Below are 16,267 nucleotides of genomic sequence, written 5' to 3' on the forward strand. Positions count from 1 at the left end.
AGCTCCAAGTGCCCTGGGAGCACACAGCCCCTGCTGCCACTGCTCAGACTGACTGAATGGCTTCCAGAGAGCCACCAGCAGCCTCCTCTGCAATATCCTAACCTGCCACTGAAGTGAGAAGGTTATTACCCCAGCAAAATGCTATTACCCCAGCAGAAAAGCTTGAAGCACAACCAACTCCCCAAACAGTGATGAGCTCAATACTGTGGCAAATGTGTTTTAGCATTAAAATCCTGCTCCTCTAGGTCAGCATGATGGAAATAGAGCAAACCATTCCTAAAGAGATGCTGGAGTTTCCCCACAACAGCCATCCCGACCAATGGATGAAATAAAATTCAATATGAAATAAAAGTCAAAGCCTTGCTCAGCTGAGCTGTTCCTTGCCCTGCTGAACCCAAGCACTGAATTTCCCCAGTTTTGTTTCCCCCTGCAAGCTGTATTGATGGCACAGAAACACCCAGAGAAGTTATTTTAACAGTTTAAATACCTTTACAGTCTCAAACCAGCGAGGCTGCTTTACTTGGTAATAGATCACTGACTTGTACTCTGAGATGGCCTCATCACCAGCACCAGGAAAAATAACACTCTGCAAAAACAAACAACACAGGAAGTGTTTGTGTCTCCTAAACTCTACTTTTTCAGTCAAATCATCAAAAAAATAAATCAGTGAAGTAGGTCAGAACAAGACAGAATAGCTCTTGCTCAGAGCTCCTCGTGAAATTGGTATTAAAGTGCAGGCATTGATAAGGCAAGATGTATTTAATGATGACAAAAGTTGGGCTGAAAATAAAAACTGGGACCTTAAGCTGACAAATACAGATGTTGAAAAGGCTTAACCTGATATGTATCAAAATCAAAAAGCCCCAGACATTAAATACTTTAATACCTCTAATCTTTTGCCATCTTCATCATAAACAGACACTGTGACTTCCACGTTCTTTGCTGTGGTTTTACTGCCTTTGTCAAAATCTCCCTGAACCAAGGTGACATAGATGTCATTGCGAACATCACCTGCATGGGAAAGCAAAGCACAAAATAACCCACAATTCTCCCAGCACACCCACTCATCTGTGACACCAAAGACACACAGAAACAATGGCAAAAACACTGCAACCACCCCAGTTCCACCTGGTTTATTTTTGAACAGCTTCATTCATTGTTCATTTGAAAGGATGAGCTTCAACACAGCCATTTATCCCACGCAAAGGTATTCTGCAATTTAAAATATTTTGGTCTCGAATTTGTTACATCAGGAAGAGGTTTGATGTTTTTGCTGGCTTGGGGCTGCAGAGGGAGGGCTGCATTTAGATTTATGTCTTAAAATGCTCCTCAGCTCCACCCCAATTCAACTGAAATTTTGAAAATGAGCTGAGGAAACGAGGGATTTCCAATAATTCCATCAAGCAGGTTGTTTAAGAGCCAAGATGGGATCCAAACAAGGTACTGAGGCACTCACACCATACTGCAAAGACTCTGAAACATCTGACAGACACATCTGTCAGCAGCCAGGGATGGGATGAGCTTTGGAAACATCTAATGGATCCTCCAGAGCCCATCAACCTGCCAAGGACAGTGCAGAGCTCTGCCCTTGCTCGTGGCAGTTTGTATTTTTGAGAAGCACCACGGGTTTTTTGGGTTGTTTTTCGTGGTTTCTTTTTTGTAAACACCTGAATGGAACATCCACAGAATACATGTATTTAAAAAAAGGTGATATGGCTCTCTTGAAATGCATCATCCAAATCTAGTACAAACCCTAAGAGAGCTGCTATCTCTGCATCAAGCCTGTGCCTCTGAAAAATCCTTCTGCTTGGGATTCAGCACAGGAGGTAAGTTTTACATATGCCCTTGCTATGGGGATAATACAAAGTGTGTACTTTGGATATGTTTTTTCCACTGGAAGAGAAAAGAAGAGTTTCCATCACCACTGGGATCTTCTTGAGGGGGGTGGGAGCTTTATTTATTGATGCAGTTATTACCAATGTATTTTACATTTATTTTAAATGAGACAACATCTTTAGATGATCCCTATTTTTTATAAATACTATACCTTAAATTCATTTTTAATTATTTTTTCCTCCACAACCTTCCATCCATCCAGTCATTTAAAGCAGGTTAAAATATAACAAAGCACCATTAATTCCCACAGTGCCTTACCAGGCATGATAATCTCAGGAAAGCCCATTTTCCGAGCCACTGCTGTTGACCTGTCCACTAAGTGTGGAAACTCTTTCCTAATCTGATGGATATCTCCTGGAAGAAGTTTCAAAGTCACCCACAGACCTGTTGTGCAAAAAGAGCCACAGTGATGAAACTGCTGGGATTTATTCTTAGACACTAAAGATTTCTTTTCACGACTTAAAAGTTAAACTATTTAAGAATGTTAAAATAATTAAGATACATTAAGGTAATCGCTCTTCCTTTACAAAAAAATAAAGTATTTTCAAAAAATCCCACCAAATAAAAATATGAGTAGACCATACAGAACTATTTCTGATTACATTTCAAGTTCTTTGTAATGAAATTTTTATCTTCTATAGGGAAAAAAGAGAAGGAGCAAGGATGATTAGCATGGAAAAACCCAAGTATTACAAGCAAGCAACACCAGCAGATCCACACCCCAAACCAACTGATCACCACCCCCAAAAGTTGTTTTCTCTGCTCTGAGCACAGAGAAATCTACAGCACCAGCTTCACACAGTTGGTATTTTTCTGCTCAGCAGCAGAAGAAGCCACTGAAAAGCTGCTGCTTGCCAAATAACATCAGGCGCATTTGTTACAGGAAAAAAGAAAGATGCCAAAGTGGAAAAAAAAAACCCATAAAAATAAAAAAGAAACCCAACCCAAAGAAGTCCTCCACTTGCTGAAGTGGCTGGCAATCAAGTTTAAGCACGAAATAATCACAGCAGCAATTTGCAGAAGAAAATCCTAAAATTAAAATCCGCGAAAAATACCCCAAAAATATTCGTCTATGAAACAAATTGTGGGTTACCCTGTTACAGAATTAACTGTACATTCATTTTGTGTACACTTGGCAGCTCCTCTTTTCCCTGATATCTCTGTCACAGTTTCTGGGCTGACTTGTTGCCAGGGATGGCTCTGACAGCTGCTATTTCACTGAGCAGCAACTGTACCTGCACTGACTGGCTAAGGAACAACTCTTAATCCTCTGTTTGTTTGGCCACCTTTTCTTTAGGGAAAGAATCTGGAAGGAATCAAAGAAACTGAAATGTTTCCTCCTTTTGGATACACAGTGGCCACGGGTGAAAGCAGATAAAACTTCTCCCCATTACTAAAGGAGAATCTAAAAATAAGAGCTAGGTAAAATTTTGTTTGCTATTAATAAGTGAAAAAAATCAGGGGAAAGTGTGTAATTTTCCTTGGGTTTGGTCAGATATGAAGTGATACATATATTCACACACAGTGTTTGGTGGAAACTCTGTATTAAGCAGCATAACTCCATATTAATCCAGAATTCCAAGAAAATACTGAGCCAGTACAGAACTAACTGGGCACAGACACATCATGATGATGGGATCACACACAGAAATTCATCAACCAGGTAATTCCCAGGTCCCAGGGAAGGTTTCAGAGGGGCTGCCTGGCTCTGGCTCCTCCCTCACCTCCTGCCAGCTCAGGTCTCCTGGGGAAGGAGCAAAATGCTGCAAGAGCAGCTGGAGAGTGGAAAAACAAGGGGAAGGAAGAGAAGGAATATATCCCTTCCTTTGGCATGGAGAGGCCAAAATCCACAGCTCAAGGGCACAGGAGCTGAGTCCTTGAGTGATCACCTCCAGCAGAGAATCCCAGAGTCACAGGGTAGGTGGGGCTGGAAGGGACCTGTGGAGATGATGCAGTGCTGCCAAGAGGAGCAGTGACACAGGAACATGGCCAGGTGGGTTGGGAATGTCTCCAGAAAGGGACACTCCACACCTTCCCTGGGCAGTGCAGAGCTCTGCCACCCTCATGGAAAGTTCTTCCTCATCGTGAGGTGGAACTCGTATTTTAGTTTAGGGCTATTGCTCCTCATCCTGAAAATATTCTGGCACCATCCTCTGACACACTTTGGATATATTTATAATGAATAATGAGATCCCCTCTCAGTGCTCTCCTCCCCAGACTAACCAGGCCCAGCTCCCTCAGCCTCTCATCAGAGAGATGCTCCAGACCCCTGATGATTTCTGGGGCCTCCTCTGGACCCTCTCCAGCAGAAATATAAAGACATCAGAGGAAAAGCCATGGGGCAGGGGGAAGAGCAGGATGAACCCTGAAGGGTGGGGAAGAGAGGAACAAACCGTACGGTTTTTTGATTCCAAAATACAAATCACCATCCCACACGGCAAATCACAGAACTGGGGTGCACAAGAAGAGCAATACCTACCCTGACCCTTGTGGTTGACTTCTTTAGCAGCAATCACTTTGTTTATAACAGTCTGCAGGAAATCATTCTCCCCTGCCACCCTGGGTGAAAAACGGGATGATATGTTCAGCTGCTTGTGTCGAATGGCGTCATCCAACGCTAGCCTGGAGGATGCACATGACGACCAACACCAGGAGACAAAGGGGCACAGAAAACCAGGAGTCACAGTGACAAGGGAACACAAAAGATCGTATCATAGTTGTGACAAAGAGTATTTATTAGTCAACGCAGGACAAAGGACAGGAAAGGTGACAAGAAAGACAGAGGGAGATCATTAATCAGAAGAACGCTGATCTACCATAGAGAGTCCAGCACACCTGGGAGGGTTCTGCTCCCTTGGGGACAGGGACAATCCTCAGGGAGCAGGGGGACATCTCCCACCTGGGATTCCCCAGTTAACCAGTGAAAACCTACACAGGCAGTTCTCTTTTACATAAATATTGAAATATATATAAATATTTACAGCAGACTGGCCCTGCAACACCTCCAGGGTCACTTCTGTCATCCCACAGGTGGAGCAGCACTGCAGAGTGCCCGAAGGAAAAGCTCCCATCAATCTCACAGGGGAAAGGAGGAGAAGAGCAGACAACCCAAACTTGGTGAATAAATGAGAAGATGGGGATGATAAATAAACAGCAGCAATAGGTGTCACTGAAGTAAATCTCGCCAAGTGCTTTTGACAGCCCATTGTGTCGGTGGCCAGTGAATGAATACAAACAAACAAAGATATGAAAACAGAATTGCATGTGGTACAACAGAAACAAAGCATGGAATGAGGAGAAAAATGTGGCTCATATACACAGCCCAAGCCTACGTTGGAAATAACGACAGCAGCGTTCACCCTGCGCTTGTTTCCACCTTATTCGTATTCTTTGGAATAGACTTTTCCAGGAGAATGTTTTAATTTATTACAAGGGAAAAAGAAAAAAAAAAAATCACATTGTGCATCTTTTAAAAACTCTCTGTATATGTAACAGAAAAAATGAATCAGTGCTAATGGAGCAGAAAACTGGATGTTCCATTAGCACCCACGTTGAAAGGTTCATTTTCACTGCGTACTTCCCCACTTGCTAAAAAACAACTTTGCTACTGTTTACCACACAATAAACATATCCTTCTCTTCCCTAAAACCTGTTTTCCTTGAAAAAGGGAACTGTATTTTGATTTTCTCATTAACAGCCTCTATCCTCCCTGCAGCACCTGCATATCCTCTCACCAGCCCTACACCTTCAAACCATGAGGGCTTCCTGAATTAGGCCTATTTTTCAAAATAAAGATAATTTAGGATTACATTATTTCAAGCTTCTTTTTTTGATAATATTATTAAAACCCCTCTGAATATCCATTAGGGTATCAATCATGGAATTTAGCTCCCATAATTCTGTTTTGCCTTTTGGAACAGATGGCAGTCCAGCATTTCCCATAACAGGAAAACTAAGCATCCATATTTGATGCAAATTTATTTGCCTTATCCCTTCTACCTTTCCTTACTTCATGGAATTAAAAAAAAAAAACTAAAAAAATCCCTAGGATTTATGGATGGAATAAGATCTTTATTGATCTCAGGCAAAGCTAAACCAGAGATGAACTTACTTTGACCATTTCACCTCTTACACATTCTCACCCTGACTTCTTAAACAAAAGGAAAACAAGGCTGCAAAATTGGGAACGCATGCCTTAAACTCAAAAAAAAAATCCCAAAAATTTCTGGGGCTAGCAATTATAAGTAACATGAAATTATCAAAAAGAAATATTAGCAATTATTATTCAGGACAAAATATCCCATGGAAATAAATTAACTTCAGAATATCAACTGTTTTTTTTTTTTTTAAATCAAAGCTAAAATAATTTTTTTTCCCACTTCTGGAAACTGCTCCCTACTTACGGCTGGAATGGGATGAAGTGCTGCTTGTCCTCATCATCAACCTTCCCGTTAATGATGTCAGTAACATCCATCACTGCAAAGACAAACCAAGGGCACTGAATTAACTTACCAACGTGGGAAGAGGGAAAACCCTGGGGGAACTGAGGCACCAGTGACTCAGAGGGATGGAATTATCAACTGTGGAATTTCAGATCTGTCTATGGAATAACAACAATTTGCAAATGACCTTTGGCATCTCAGCTAACATAAGTCCTGGAAGGTGATTTCTACAACAATACAGCACCCAGGCTGATGAGATTTGGAACACCCTGAGTTCATACAGCCCCACAGCAGTTCCACCCCCCAATTCCTATGCAGGAAATGAACAGGATAAGCACAGGCCCAGCCCAGAGGTACCTGCCACCCCGAAGGGTCTGCGCAGCCCCGACGTCAGCTTCCTGGTGTTGTTGTCCCGCAGCTCCATCCTGCCCACTCTCACAATCTGACACACAAAACTGATCTTCTCTCTTTTCAGGTCCTTGCTGCCCAGGTCCTACAAACAGCAGGAACAGCAGGTTGCATTCTTAGAGTTGAATTTTAAGTTCCATTTTAGTAGGCAGAAGATTTGCTGCTCAGAATTCGCCTTTGCTGTGCAAGTCTCTAACACCAAGTGTTCTCAGAGCAGAGCAGCTCTTGTAACACTATTTAAATATCTTATTGGAGTTATGTGTAAATTAACTGCTTAGAAGGGCTAAACCATTTCTAGTAAGTTAAAAATTCAAAAGCCACTTTGGTTTTCCCCAGGTGCTGAGAATATTTAGCAGCCACTTATGAGAAATGTCTCATGTAAGCATTTGGCAGCATGGAGTCATGGAGTGCTTTGGGTTGGAAGGAATCTTAAAATCATCCATTACCACCCCTGCAATGGCAGGGACACCTTCCACTGTCCCAGGCTGGCCTTGGACACTTCCAGAAATCCAGGGGCAGCCACAGCTTCTCTGGGCACCCTGTGCCAGGGCATCACCACCCTCACAGGGAACAATTCCTTCCCAATATCCCATCTAACCCTGCTCTCTGGCAGTGGGAAGCCATTCCCTGTGTCCTGTCCCTCCATCCCTTGTCCCCAGTCCCTCTCCATCTCCCTGCAGGAAGCAGCAGGCCCTGCAGAAGTGGCTCCCTCTGTTCCCAACTCACTCCCACTCCTGTGACTCCCAGGCTCTGCAGGAAGTGCCCAGGCAGTGCCACTCACAGTGAACACAGCGCGCAGGTTGTGCAGTCTGTCAATGTCCTTGGGGAGGCCACAGCTCGACCATCTCACCAGGTAGTTCTCACTGAAAAAAACAAGATTTTGGAGAGTTTTTGTTTAAATCACAGAGCAACAGAACCACGGAATGGTTTAGGTTAAAGGGACATTAAAGATCATCTCGTTCCCCCACCATGGCAGGGACACTTTCCACTGTCCCAGGCTGCTCCAAGCCCCAATGTCCAGCCTGGCCTTGGACACTGCCAGGGATCCAGGGGCACCACAGCTTCTCTGGGCACCCTGTGCCAGGGCCTGCCCACCCTCACAGGCAACAATTTCTTTCTAACATCCCATCTAAATCTATTCTCTCTCACCTTAAAGCCATTCCCCCATATTCTATCACTTTATGCTCTTTAACATAAGCAGATAAAATCAACTTCAAAATCTACAGAGGACTTTTGAACCCAATTTCCTTACCCTAAACACATCAATATTGAGCAGAGAGCTGCCATTTCCCTCAGTGCCTATTATTTTTCTAAAGAAAGCCACTTCTCAGCAACCACATCTGAGAGTTTCTGCAGCTCAGCGAGGGCACAACCCCTGCAGGTGTGTTCACCTCTGATTTTCCATCTGCTCGCAGGGAACCACAAGCACAGCATGACCCTGAAATGTCCCCAAGGTGAAGGGACCTGACTCTGCCTTTGACAGCAATTTGACTTGGATAAGCCCCAGAACTAGCTCACTACTATCCCTGAGTGAGCACAGACAAAAATGGCACTAACCTGATAAATTTGGATTCCAGTGGATCATACAGAGACATCAGGACTTCGGCATCCTCTCCTATTTTACACACTACATTTTTTAAATTTACAAATAAAGCAAAGGAAGGAGTGGCAGCAAACTTGGCTTGTCTGTTGATATCAATATTTTGCTTCTGAGACTGCAATTCAAGAACAGAAGAAAATCAACTTTAAGTTAGCCTAACAGATATCCAGCTGCTCTAAAACTTTTCTAAAACCTTCCAGAAAGAAGCAAGAGGAGGTTTCCATTGAGTGTCTGCTCCTGTGATCTTATCTCTGCTAAGTTTTATGACAGACAGAATTTCCTGGATGTGTCTTGATGTGCCACAGCATAAGGAGAAAGTTAAAAAAAGAGAAAAAGGAGAGAAAAGATGTCTTCACTTATTAAGTAGAGAGAGGGAGAAACAAATGGATGAAAAAATAGAGCTTCAAATGTATCTGAAAAAAACAACAGAAAAAGAAACAGAAAAGTTTTTCTTTTTGAAAATAAGCATTTTGAACTGTAAAGGTGCTGACGATTCAAGACTGAGAAGGGCTTGAAATTTGCCCCTTTTATTTCAACAAGTTTTCAGGACTGGCATAAAGAAACCACACAAGAATGAGGATATTGTTCTTTGTGATTCCCAAATATAAACTCTGCTGACAACCTAACTTACAAAGCTCTCACATGCACATCTCTGATATTAACCTACAAATGCAGCTGATTTATTCACACAGCTCTGAACCATAAATTCTACTAAACCCTTTAAGGGATGGAAAAAAAAAACCAGCCTAAGACATAAAAGTTCTTACAAAATGTTTAAGCCTGATAATTCTTCATAAACACATCAAATCCCTCATTACCAATGCTAAAAATAACAGTCATCCAATTAGTTTACAGCCTTGTGTTTCACAGGGAAAAGCCACGGTGTTCTCTTACTTTTTCCTCCTGCAACCTTTCTTCCACTTGTTTGGAAGCTATTTCATGTGCTCTGAAAAGGCTGATGGTGCTCGTCTGCTCTGGGTCCAAAATGTTGCCATCTTCATCTCTGACCACCAGATCCAAATCCAGAATTCTGAACGAGACAGAAAATGCTTGCGAATTAACAGTGCTCAAAGGAATGCCTAAAGAACACCTGGCAAGTGGTTAACTTGCACACCTGACATGTGATGGGGAAGAAATTATTTCAGCCATGATAATGCAATTGAACATGTCACCAGCCCTGGAGATCCATGTCACTTATTGCCACAGCACAGGGAGAACTGATGGAAATCAAACAGCACAACAGCTGGGGAAGCGATTTCCTAAACAAACTGATTTGTAAGAGACTTGGTCTCCTCCTCTGATTTATCCCACACTGGGATGAATCTGAACCACCAAGCACTGCAGTCCCACCACACACAGCTCCTGCCATCCCCCTTCACCTTCTCCTCCAAACTGCAAATTCATGTTTTACCCAAACCCTACGAGATAAGGCACAAGTTGTTTCCCCTTATTTAAAGCAGAAGCCAGATTTGTGTCAGCAGGGTGTTAACATCCACAATTACCTTCTGCAGAGAGGAAGGTTTCTGCCATAATCAAATCCAGGCTCAGGGAAAACCTTCCACATTTCTCCAGTGCTGGCAGCAGAACCAAGGGTTAAAAAACCAGGTCCCTTCCCTGAGACTGACCTTGTCACCTCCATCCCAATAAATGTGTCCCTATTTTTTTTTTCTTCTAACTCCATGGTCAACTCTCCCCGAGGAGCTGCTGTAACTTTGGGGTTGAAATATGTTTCATCAGTGAGTTTAAATCAAATTTGCTGTGTCTGATAAGTCACACATGGATTAATTTCATGAATTATCTGAAAGTAAATTCCCTCTGGGCATAACCTGTAAGCATTTGATAAAGGGGAGCTGTGGCACACAAATTCCTGTGGACTTGGAGGATTCCTCCTCACCTCTCCCACACCTGGAGGTGCTAAAGCCTTGAGTGAGGTCAACACCCAAACCCCTCCAATTAACTGCACTGCATTAATTGCAGGGGAGATAAACACAACTCGAGCTGCAGAGTGGAGGAGGCAGATTTTCAAGCACCACCTCTGCTCTGGAGCTGCACTCAGCCACCACAAAACTCCCCAGCACTGCTGGAACATCTCACTCCCAGCTGAAATTTCTGGTGAGAAAATGGTTTCATCATTGAAACCAAACAGCAAAGCAGCCAAAGTTGTTTTCCTCCTCCCTACTACTGTTTCCTGGACAGCAGCCACAGCAGGGGAAACACCCACAGAGCTGAACTGTCAGTCCTGCAGAGTCCTTCCTTGGGAGGAACTGCCTGGGCAAGGGGAAAAGCTCAGAAATTCAGGGGAAGACTCATAATCCAGACTACAACACACCAGTGTTTGCACAGACTGTCAAAGAAGTCGAAGCAAACCCTCCTTTGATTCAGCTCCTTTGTTTTAGTCTTTAACTTGCAAATGATGCTTGGGAAAAAATCTGAATATTTTTTTTCCTAAGTGTCCCAGTTATGGATATTTGCAATGGAACAAAAAAAAAATTCACAACAAAATTAGCTGACCCAATTTCAGATAGATATTAAAAATACAGATTCCTAAGACCATTTTTGCCTCTTCAGTTATTTTCACAATATGCTGCAAAACTTCTGTCTATTTATAGAAGGAAAAAAAACCTTATTCACAAATCAGTATTTCACAAGACAGGAAAAGTTAGGATATGATTAGCACAGGAAACATTCAGAATTATTTGGGTGGGAAGGGACATTGAAGATCACCTAGTATTTATAACACAGATAATGAATTCATTCTGTCTGGATGCTAAAATCACCATTCATGCTTCTTTTAGACACAAGCAAATGTAGGATTTCATTAGAAACATATGTTATCTTTCAGTGGTGAGTATTTACTCAGAAGTTCACATTCACCTCCCTCCTGCACTCCCCAGAGAACGTTCTGATCACTTAATTAGTCCATCAGAACATTATGAGTACAAAGCACAGCACAAGATGTTCCATTGTAGTTGAAGGCTGAGCATCTGGAGGTTATTCAGAGCAACTTTTACCAACTCCTTGGGCAGATGGTAAAATACAGTAGCCAAACAAATAATACCAACAACATCTGGTTAATTGTCTGCAGAGGTACAACCGTCCATATCTCGGATTACAAATGATAATTACTGACTGAATGTAGTTACTGATTATTTTTTTAATTTTTTTTTTTTAATCACAGCTTTTGCTGATGAAGTACATGAGCAGAGATACTGCAAACCCGGCAGTTCTTAAGGCATTAAACACAAATAGCTGAAATATGATGAGATATTTGCATCACAGAGGATTTAAAGACTGAAAACCTTTTCACTCCCCAGGTGTGCAGGGCAAGAGAATCCCAAAAAATGGATGAGACTGGAAGGGAGCACTACATCATTGACTCTCAGTATTCAAAACTCTGCTTCAAATGATGAAGAGTTAGATCTGTTTCCTCTTTTTTGATCAAAATGGGAAACCATAATTGTATAGACAAGTTATAACCTAAAACTTGTATCTACAAAATGGTGTTTAAACCCAGCCAAGTGTCTGGGGAGAGAACACATCTGAATCACTAAAATATCCAACACATGCAACCCGCACTGCTATCTCTTTTGGGGTCAATATTTCCTTCCCAACCTCCACTCTCTTGTGCTAAACAGCTCTTCTCTTTTATGAAATCTCCCTGTTCATCTTGTGCCACCAGCTGGATCCTGTGCAAGGAGAGGAACCAAGAGCTGAATGATGCTTCTGAGCCAAATCCTTCAACATCCCATTACAGCTGAGTGACTCGAGGGCACAGGCAGCTGGTGGTGCTCACAGGGTGACAACTGTTTGTGCTGCAGAAGCAATGAGAGTCTAAAATTGCATTTTGAAGGGAGGCAATACTTGTACTTTTGAATTGGCCTCTAAAAAATTACAACTTCATAGCAGCAGCAAATTGATGATACCATCCAGAGAGAGAGAGATGGATTCCACTTTACATATTGCACTTTAAAGATCCTGCATCAATTTCAGCCTTTACCTTGCTATAACAGAAGTGTGAATATACAAATATTTCACCTCTACAAGTACAGGGGAAAAAAGAATCCTGCAAGAAGTCACTGACAGCTGATGTGTTTTACATCTGGTTTCAGGCAGAAAAGCTTGGAAAATACTGCTCACAAACCTGTTGCCATAATCAATTTTGGCAGTCACTTTCTTCTTCAGCTCTTTGAGCTCATCCTGGGGCAAAGTCCCAGAGAGGATTTGGGATCTCCACTCGATCAGGTCGTAAATCATGTGTCGGACGCTGCGGAACATCTCCCTGTTGTCCTGCTGTGTGGGGGGAAAGAGGAGAAGTCAGGCTTGGAAATACACAGAATAAATTGCAATTATCAAATATGAATTCAAAGGGTAAGCCTGCAAGAGCTCTAATGTAAGAGGCTAACTTCCTACAGCACGAAACACTGAGTATTGAAGGTCCTGCACTCAGATTTAAACATCTAAATAGGTGTCAATGCTTGGTTTTATTTAAATTCTTAGTACCCTAAAAGCTGGGCCATGCTGTTTTCAGGCATTCAAGGGGGAAATGTCCTTTTATTGATTCCCAGAGTAGCTTTATTCAGTGACCCTCTGCACTGGGCAGAACAGGACTAAAATGGTGCATTTTAACAGCAAGAGGCTGAAGTTCTGCAATAGTCCACCTGCAGCAGATGGGAGAATCCTTTCCCTGCCTGCTTAAACCTCCAGAATAACACCTGAAAATCCCTCAGTGTGCACATCAGTGCCATACAAGTCCACAGGTGACTTCTAAAGCACAGTGAAACACCAGGAAAGACCTAAACTTTATAGGAAGTTAAATACCTAAATTGTTTATACAGCCTGGAACTGTGGATATTAAATAGTGCCAGCAGCACACACAAACTTTCCTTGGCAACACTCTGCTAAGCTAAGAATAATTAAATAATTACAATAAAATTCTCCACTAAAAAAAGAAAAACTGCAGAAGATGCAGGAAAAAGAACATAATGACTCCAAGACTCTGGGAAAAGGATATCTAACTGTGAAACTTAAAGACTTCAGTCTGTTCAGATTATCCAAAAGCTGGCTTGATTATAGTGGGAGAACCTTCACAGAGAGAAAATACCCATTATTAAAAGCTCTTTAATGTAGCAGAGAAAGACACAACAGGCACATATGGCTGGAAGCTAAATACAGACAAATCCAAATGGAGAAGAGGTTCCTGATTTTCGAGGCTGCAGGCAGTCATAAACCAGAGAGATGGGAAACATTCCACATCCTCTGCTCTCTGCAAACAGAATCTGAACATCCACCCAAGATTCAAACACAAATTACAAACTGAATCAAGGCATAAATGTGGCCATTTAAGGGTTTTTGATATGGACAACATGGACCATTCCTCAAGTCTGCAGATTGCCCAGTCTGAAACCAGCTGCCTCCAGTAAACCAAACCTCCCTCAATTGCCTCTCCTGGACTCAAAATTATTAGCAAAGCACTGAAGTACTGTTTAGCACAGAATCACAGAATGGGATGGTTTGGAAGGAATGACAAAGCCATGGGCTTTATCACCAACACCTTACCCTATCCCAAGCTGCCCCAAGCCCCACCTCTGACCCTGGCAGTGTCCAAGGCCAGGCTGGGATGGGTTCCCCTGCCCATGGAATTTAAATGGGATTTAAAATCACTCCCATCCCAAACCATTCTGTGATTTTATAGCAGAAAAGCTGGTTTTTGTGCTCTCTCCAAATTCTGCTCCTCCTGCTTCATTTCTGCCTCTCTGCTTCTTTCCCTGCTCCTCCCCACACAACCTCTCTGGCATTCCAACACCTTCAAGCTCTCTCCAATATATAATCTGTTTCTTTTCATGTAAGATATTATCCTTCATCTTCTATATTGCCACACTCCATCATTTCCATTACACTCTTACTCCTAATCTTTATTTTCATGGGTGTGATTAAAAGCCACATTAGTCAGCACAAACATCTTCATTACCACTCGGTGTCTTCATTACACAGCTTGCACTTTTATGATACAAGATTTCAAACATATTTATGGGAAACAGAGACTGCATTAAACCCTGCTTTAAATAAAGGAATTTCATGTATCCCATTATCTTGTTACAGTGACCTTGCACAATGAGAGAATCAGAAGTACCAGGTGCCTTAAATCCCACAGCAGGCCTTGCTTTACAGCTGAACTGCACTTTTAAATATAAATTTGAACTTTTCATCTTATTGATGTGCACCTTCTAGCTGTTCTTCTAGCTTCCCATCTGACAGACTATCAATAATTATTACCATACATAATAATATATTTTGTAATATATTTTGTATATATTACAAAATACATTACAAAATATATTATTGTAATATATTTTATGTGCTTGGAACCCTAGCATATCAAAACAAAGAGGTATGCAAGTTATGGTGTCAAAATTTGGGAGCAAGCAACTTCAAGTAAAGGAATACTGAAAGGTAAAAGGCCTGCAATTTTACAAATAATTTTACAAAGCTTTCAGTTTTAAAACCCACAAATTCAACATTAAATACTCAATTATTCCACAACACAGACCAACAGCCTTAAGAAACAGCCTGAAAACCATTTAATTTCTCTAATAAAATTACATTAGATTACTCCAAATATGTATACACCTTGAAAATCCAATGTATTTTCTTTAATAGAACCCACGTGAAAAATGGGTTGTAATCACTCAGCCAATCATTGCTAGATCAAGGCAACACTAAGAAAACCTGATTCTGCACAAGAAAATTAAGGGATTTGATAAAAAGAAAGATCACATTTGAAAAAAGAGAATCACTACTGAGATTTGTGCTTTAACAGAGATGATGCTACACAGATTTTCAGCACTGGAAGAAGCCTTTAGAAACAGCAGCAGAAGGGGAATTTCATTAAAAGTTCCTTCATAATTAATAGTTTGTTGATACTTCTGTCTCTACCTCTCCCAGCACCACTTTTTTCATAAAACTCTGCCAGTGCAGATGTTCTGAGCTGTCCTTACCACATAGAGCTGCCTCCAGATGATGGACCATTCCCTCAGCGTGGTGGTGACCTCCTGGATCAGGGGCAGCTCGTTGGGGATCACTGTCTCATGTTGGCTGAAGAGGGAAAATGAAAAAAAAAGAGGTTGAATCAGGCAGCAGTTTCAATGAGAATGAAGAATCAAAGGATTGTTCAGGTTTTAAGGGATTTTTAAGATCGAGTCCAGCCAGCACCAGCATGGTCACCACTGAGCCATGTCCTCAAGGGCCACCTCCACACATTTTCTGAGCAATTCCAGGAATGGTGACACCAGCACTGCCCAGAGCAGCCTCTGGCAAGGCTGGACAACCTCTTCTGTGAAAATCTGTGTGCTGATATCTAATCTAAATCACCTCATCTAGAATCATTCCCGAGGAGGAACTGATCATTTCCAAAGGGAATTGATTTAAACAGGGCTGGAATTAGCATCACTTGTTATAAATTTATAAGCAGAAATAAGATGTTATCAGATATTGGAGCACTGGACAGCAGTACAGCCACACCACATAAAGGGTACTTGGATGTGCTGAGATTATGGAAGCATGGAATGGTTTGGGTTGGAAAGGATCTTAAAGCTCATCCTGTCCCACCCCTGCCATGGCAGGGACACCTTCCACTGTCCCAGGCTGCTCCAAACCCTGTCCAGCCTGGCCTTGGACACTGCCAGGGATCCAGGGGCACCACAGCTTCTCTGGGCACCCTGTGCCAGGGCCTGCCCACCCTATAGGGAACAATTCCTTCCCAATATCCCATCCATCCCTGCTCTCCTTCAGTTCAAGGCCATTCCCTCTTATCCTATCCTTCCACATCCTTGAGAACTTTCCCCACCCTCTCCTCATTGCTTTCCTCACAAGGATATCAATGCACACTTCACTATAACCTTCATTACTAAGATACTGATTTCAC

The 16,267-nt window shown here is 42.1% G+C and overlaps 1 protein-coding gene across 4 annotated transcripts in view; it reads right to left on the bottom strand.

Moving 5' to 3' along the window:
• Positions 1-16,267, bottom strand: part of DOCK1 (dedicator of cytokinesis 1) — a 251,333-nt gene that overhangs the window by 207,540 nt on the left and 27,526 nt on the right. For 2 of the 4 annotated variants that reach the window (XM_085064608.1, XM_085064609.1), the window contains exons 5-15: positions 15,342-15,438; positions 12,488-12,636; positions 9,241-9,376; positions 8,304-8,461; positions 7,528-7,609; positions 6,696-6,831; positions 6,300-6,372; positions 4,376-4,518; positions 2,155-2,280; positions 887-1,011; positions 488-586 (exon numbers count right to left, since the gene is read on the bottom strand). In XM_085064608.1, coding sequence (XP_084920734.1) covers positions 488-586; positions 887-1,011; positions 2,155-2,280; positions 4,376-4,518; positions 6,300-6,372; positions 6,696-6,831; positions 7,528-7,609; positions 8,304-8,461; positions 9,241-9,376; positions 12,488-12,636; positions 15,342-15,438 — 1,324 coding nt within the window. The remainder of the gene's footprint in view (positions 1-487; positions 587-886; positions 1,012-2,154; positions 2,281-4,375; positions 4,519-6,299; positions 6,373-6,695; positions 6,832-7,527; positions 7,610-8,303; positions 8,462-9,240; positions 9,377-12,487; positions 12,637-15,341; positions 15,439-16,267) is intronic. The other 2 variants (XM_085064607.1, XM_085064606.1) reach the window with 1 other exon arrangement.

Source organism: Lichenostomus cassidix, chromosome 6 (genome assembly GCF_008360975.1).
Source record: "Lichenostomus cassidix isolate B80296 chromosome 6, HeHo_3.0, whole genome shotgun sequence".
Lineage (NCBI taxonomy): Eukaryota > Metazoa > Chordata > Aves > Passeriformes > Meliphagidae > Lichenostomus > Lichenostomus cassidix.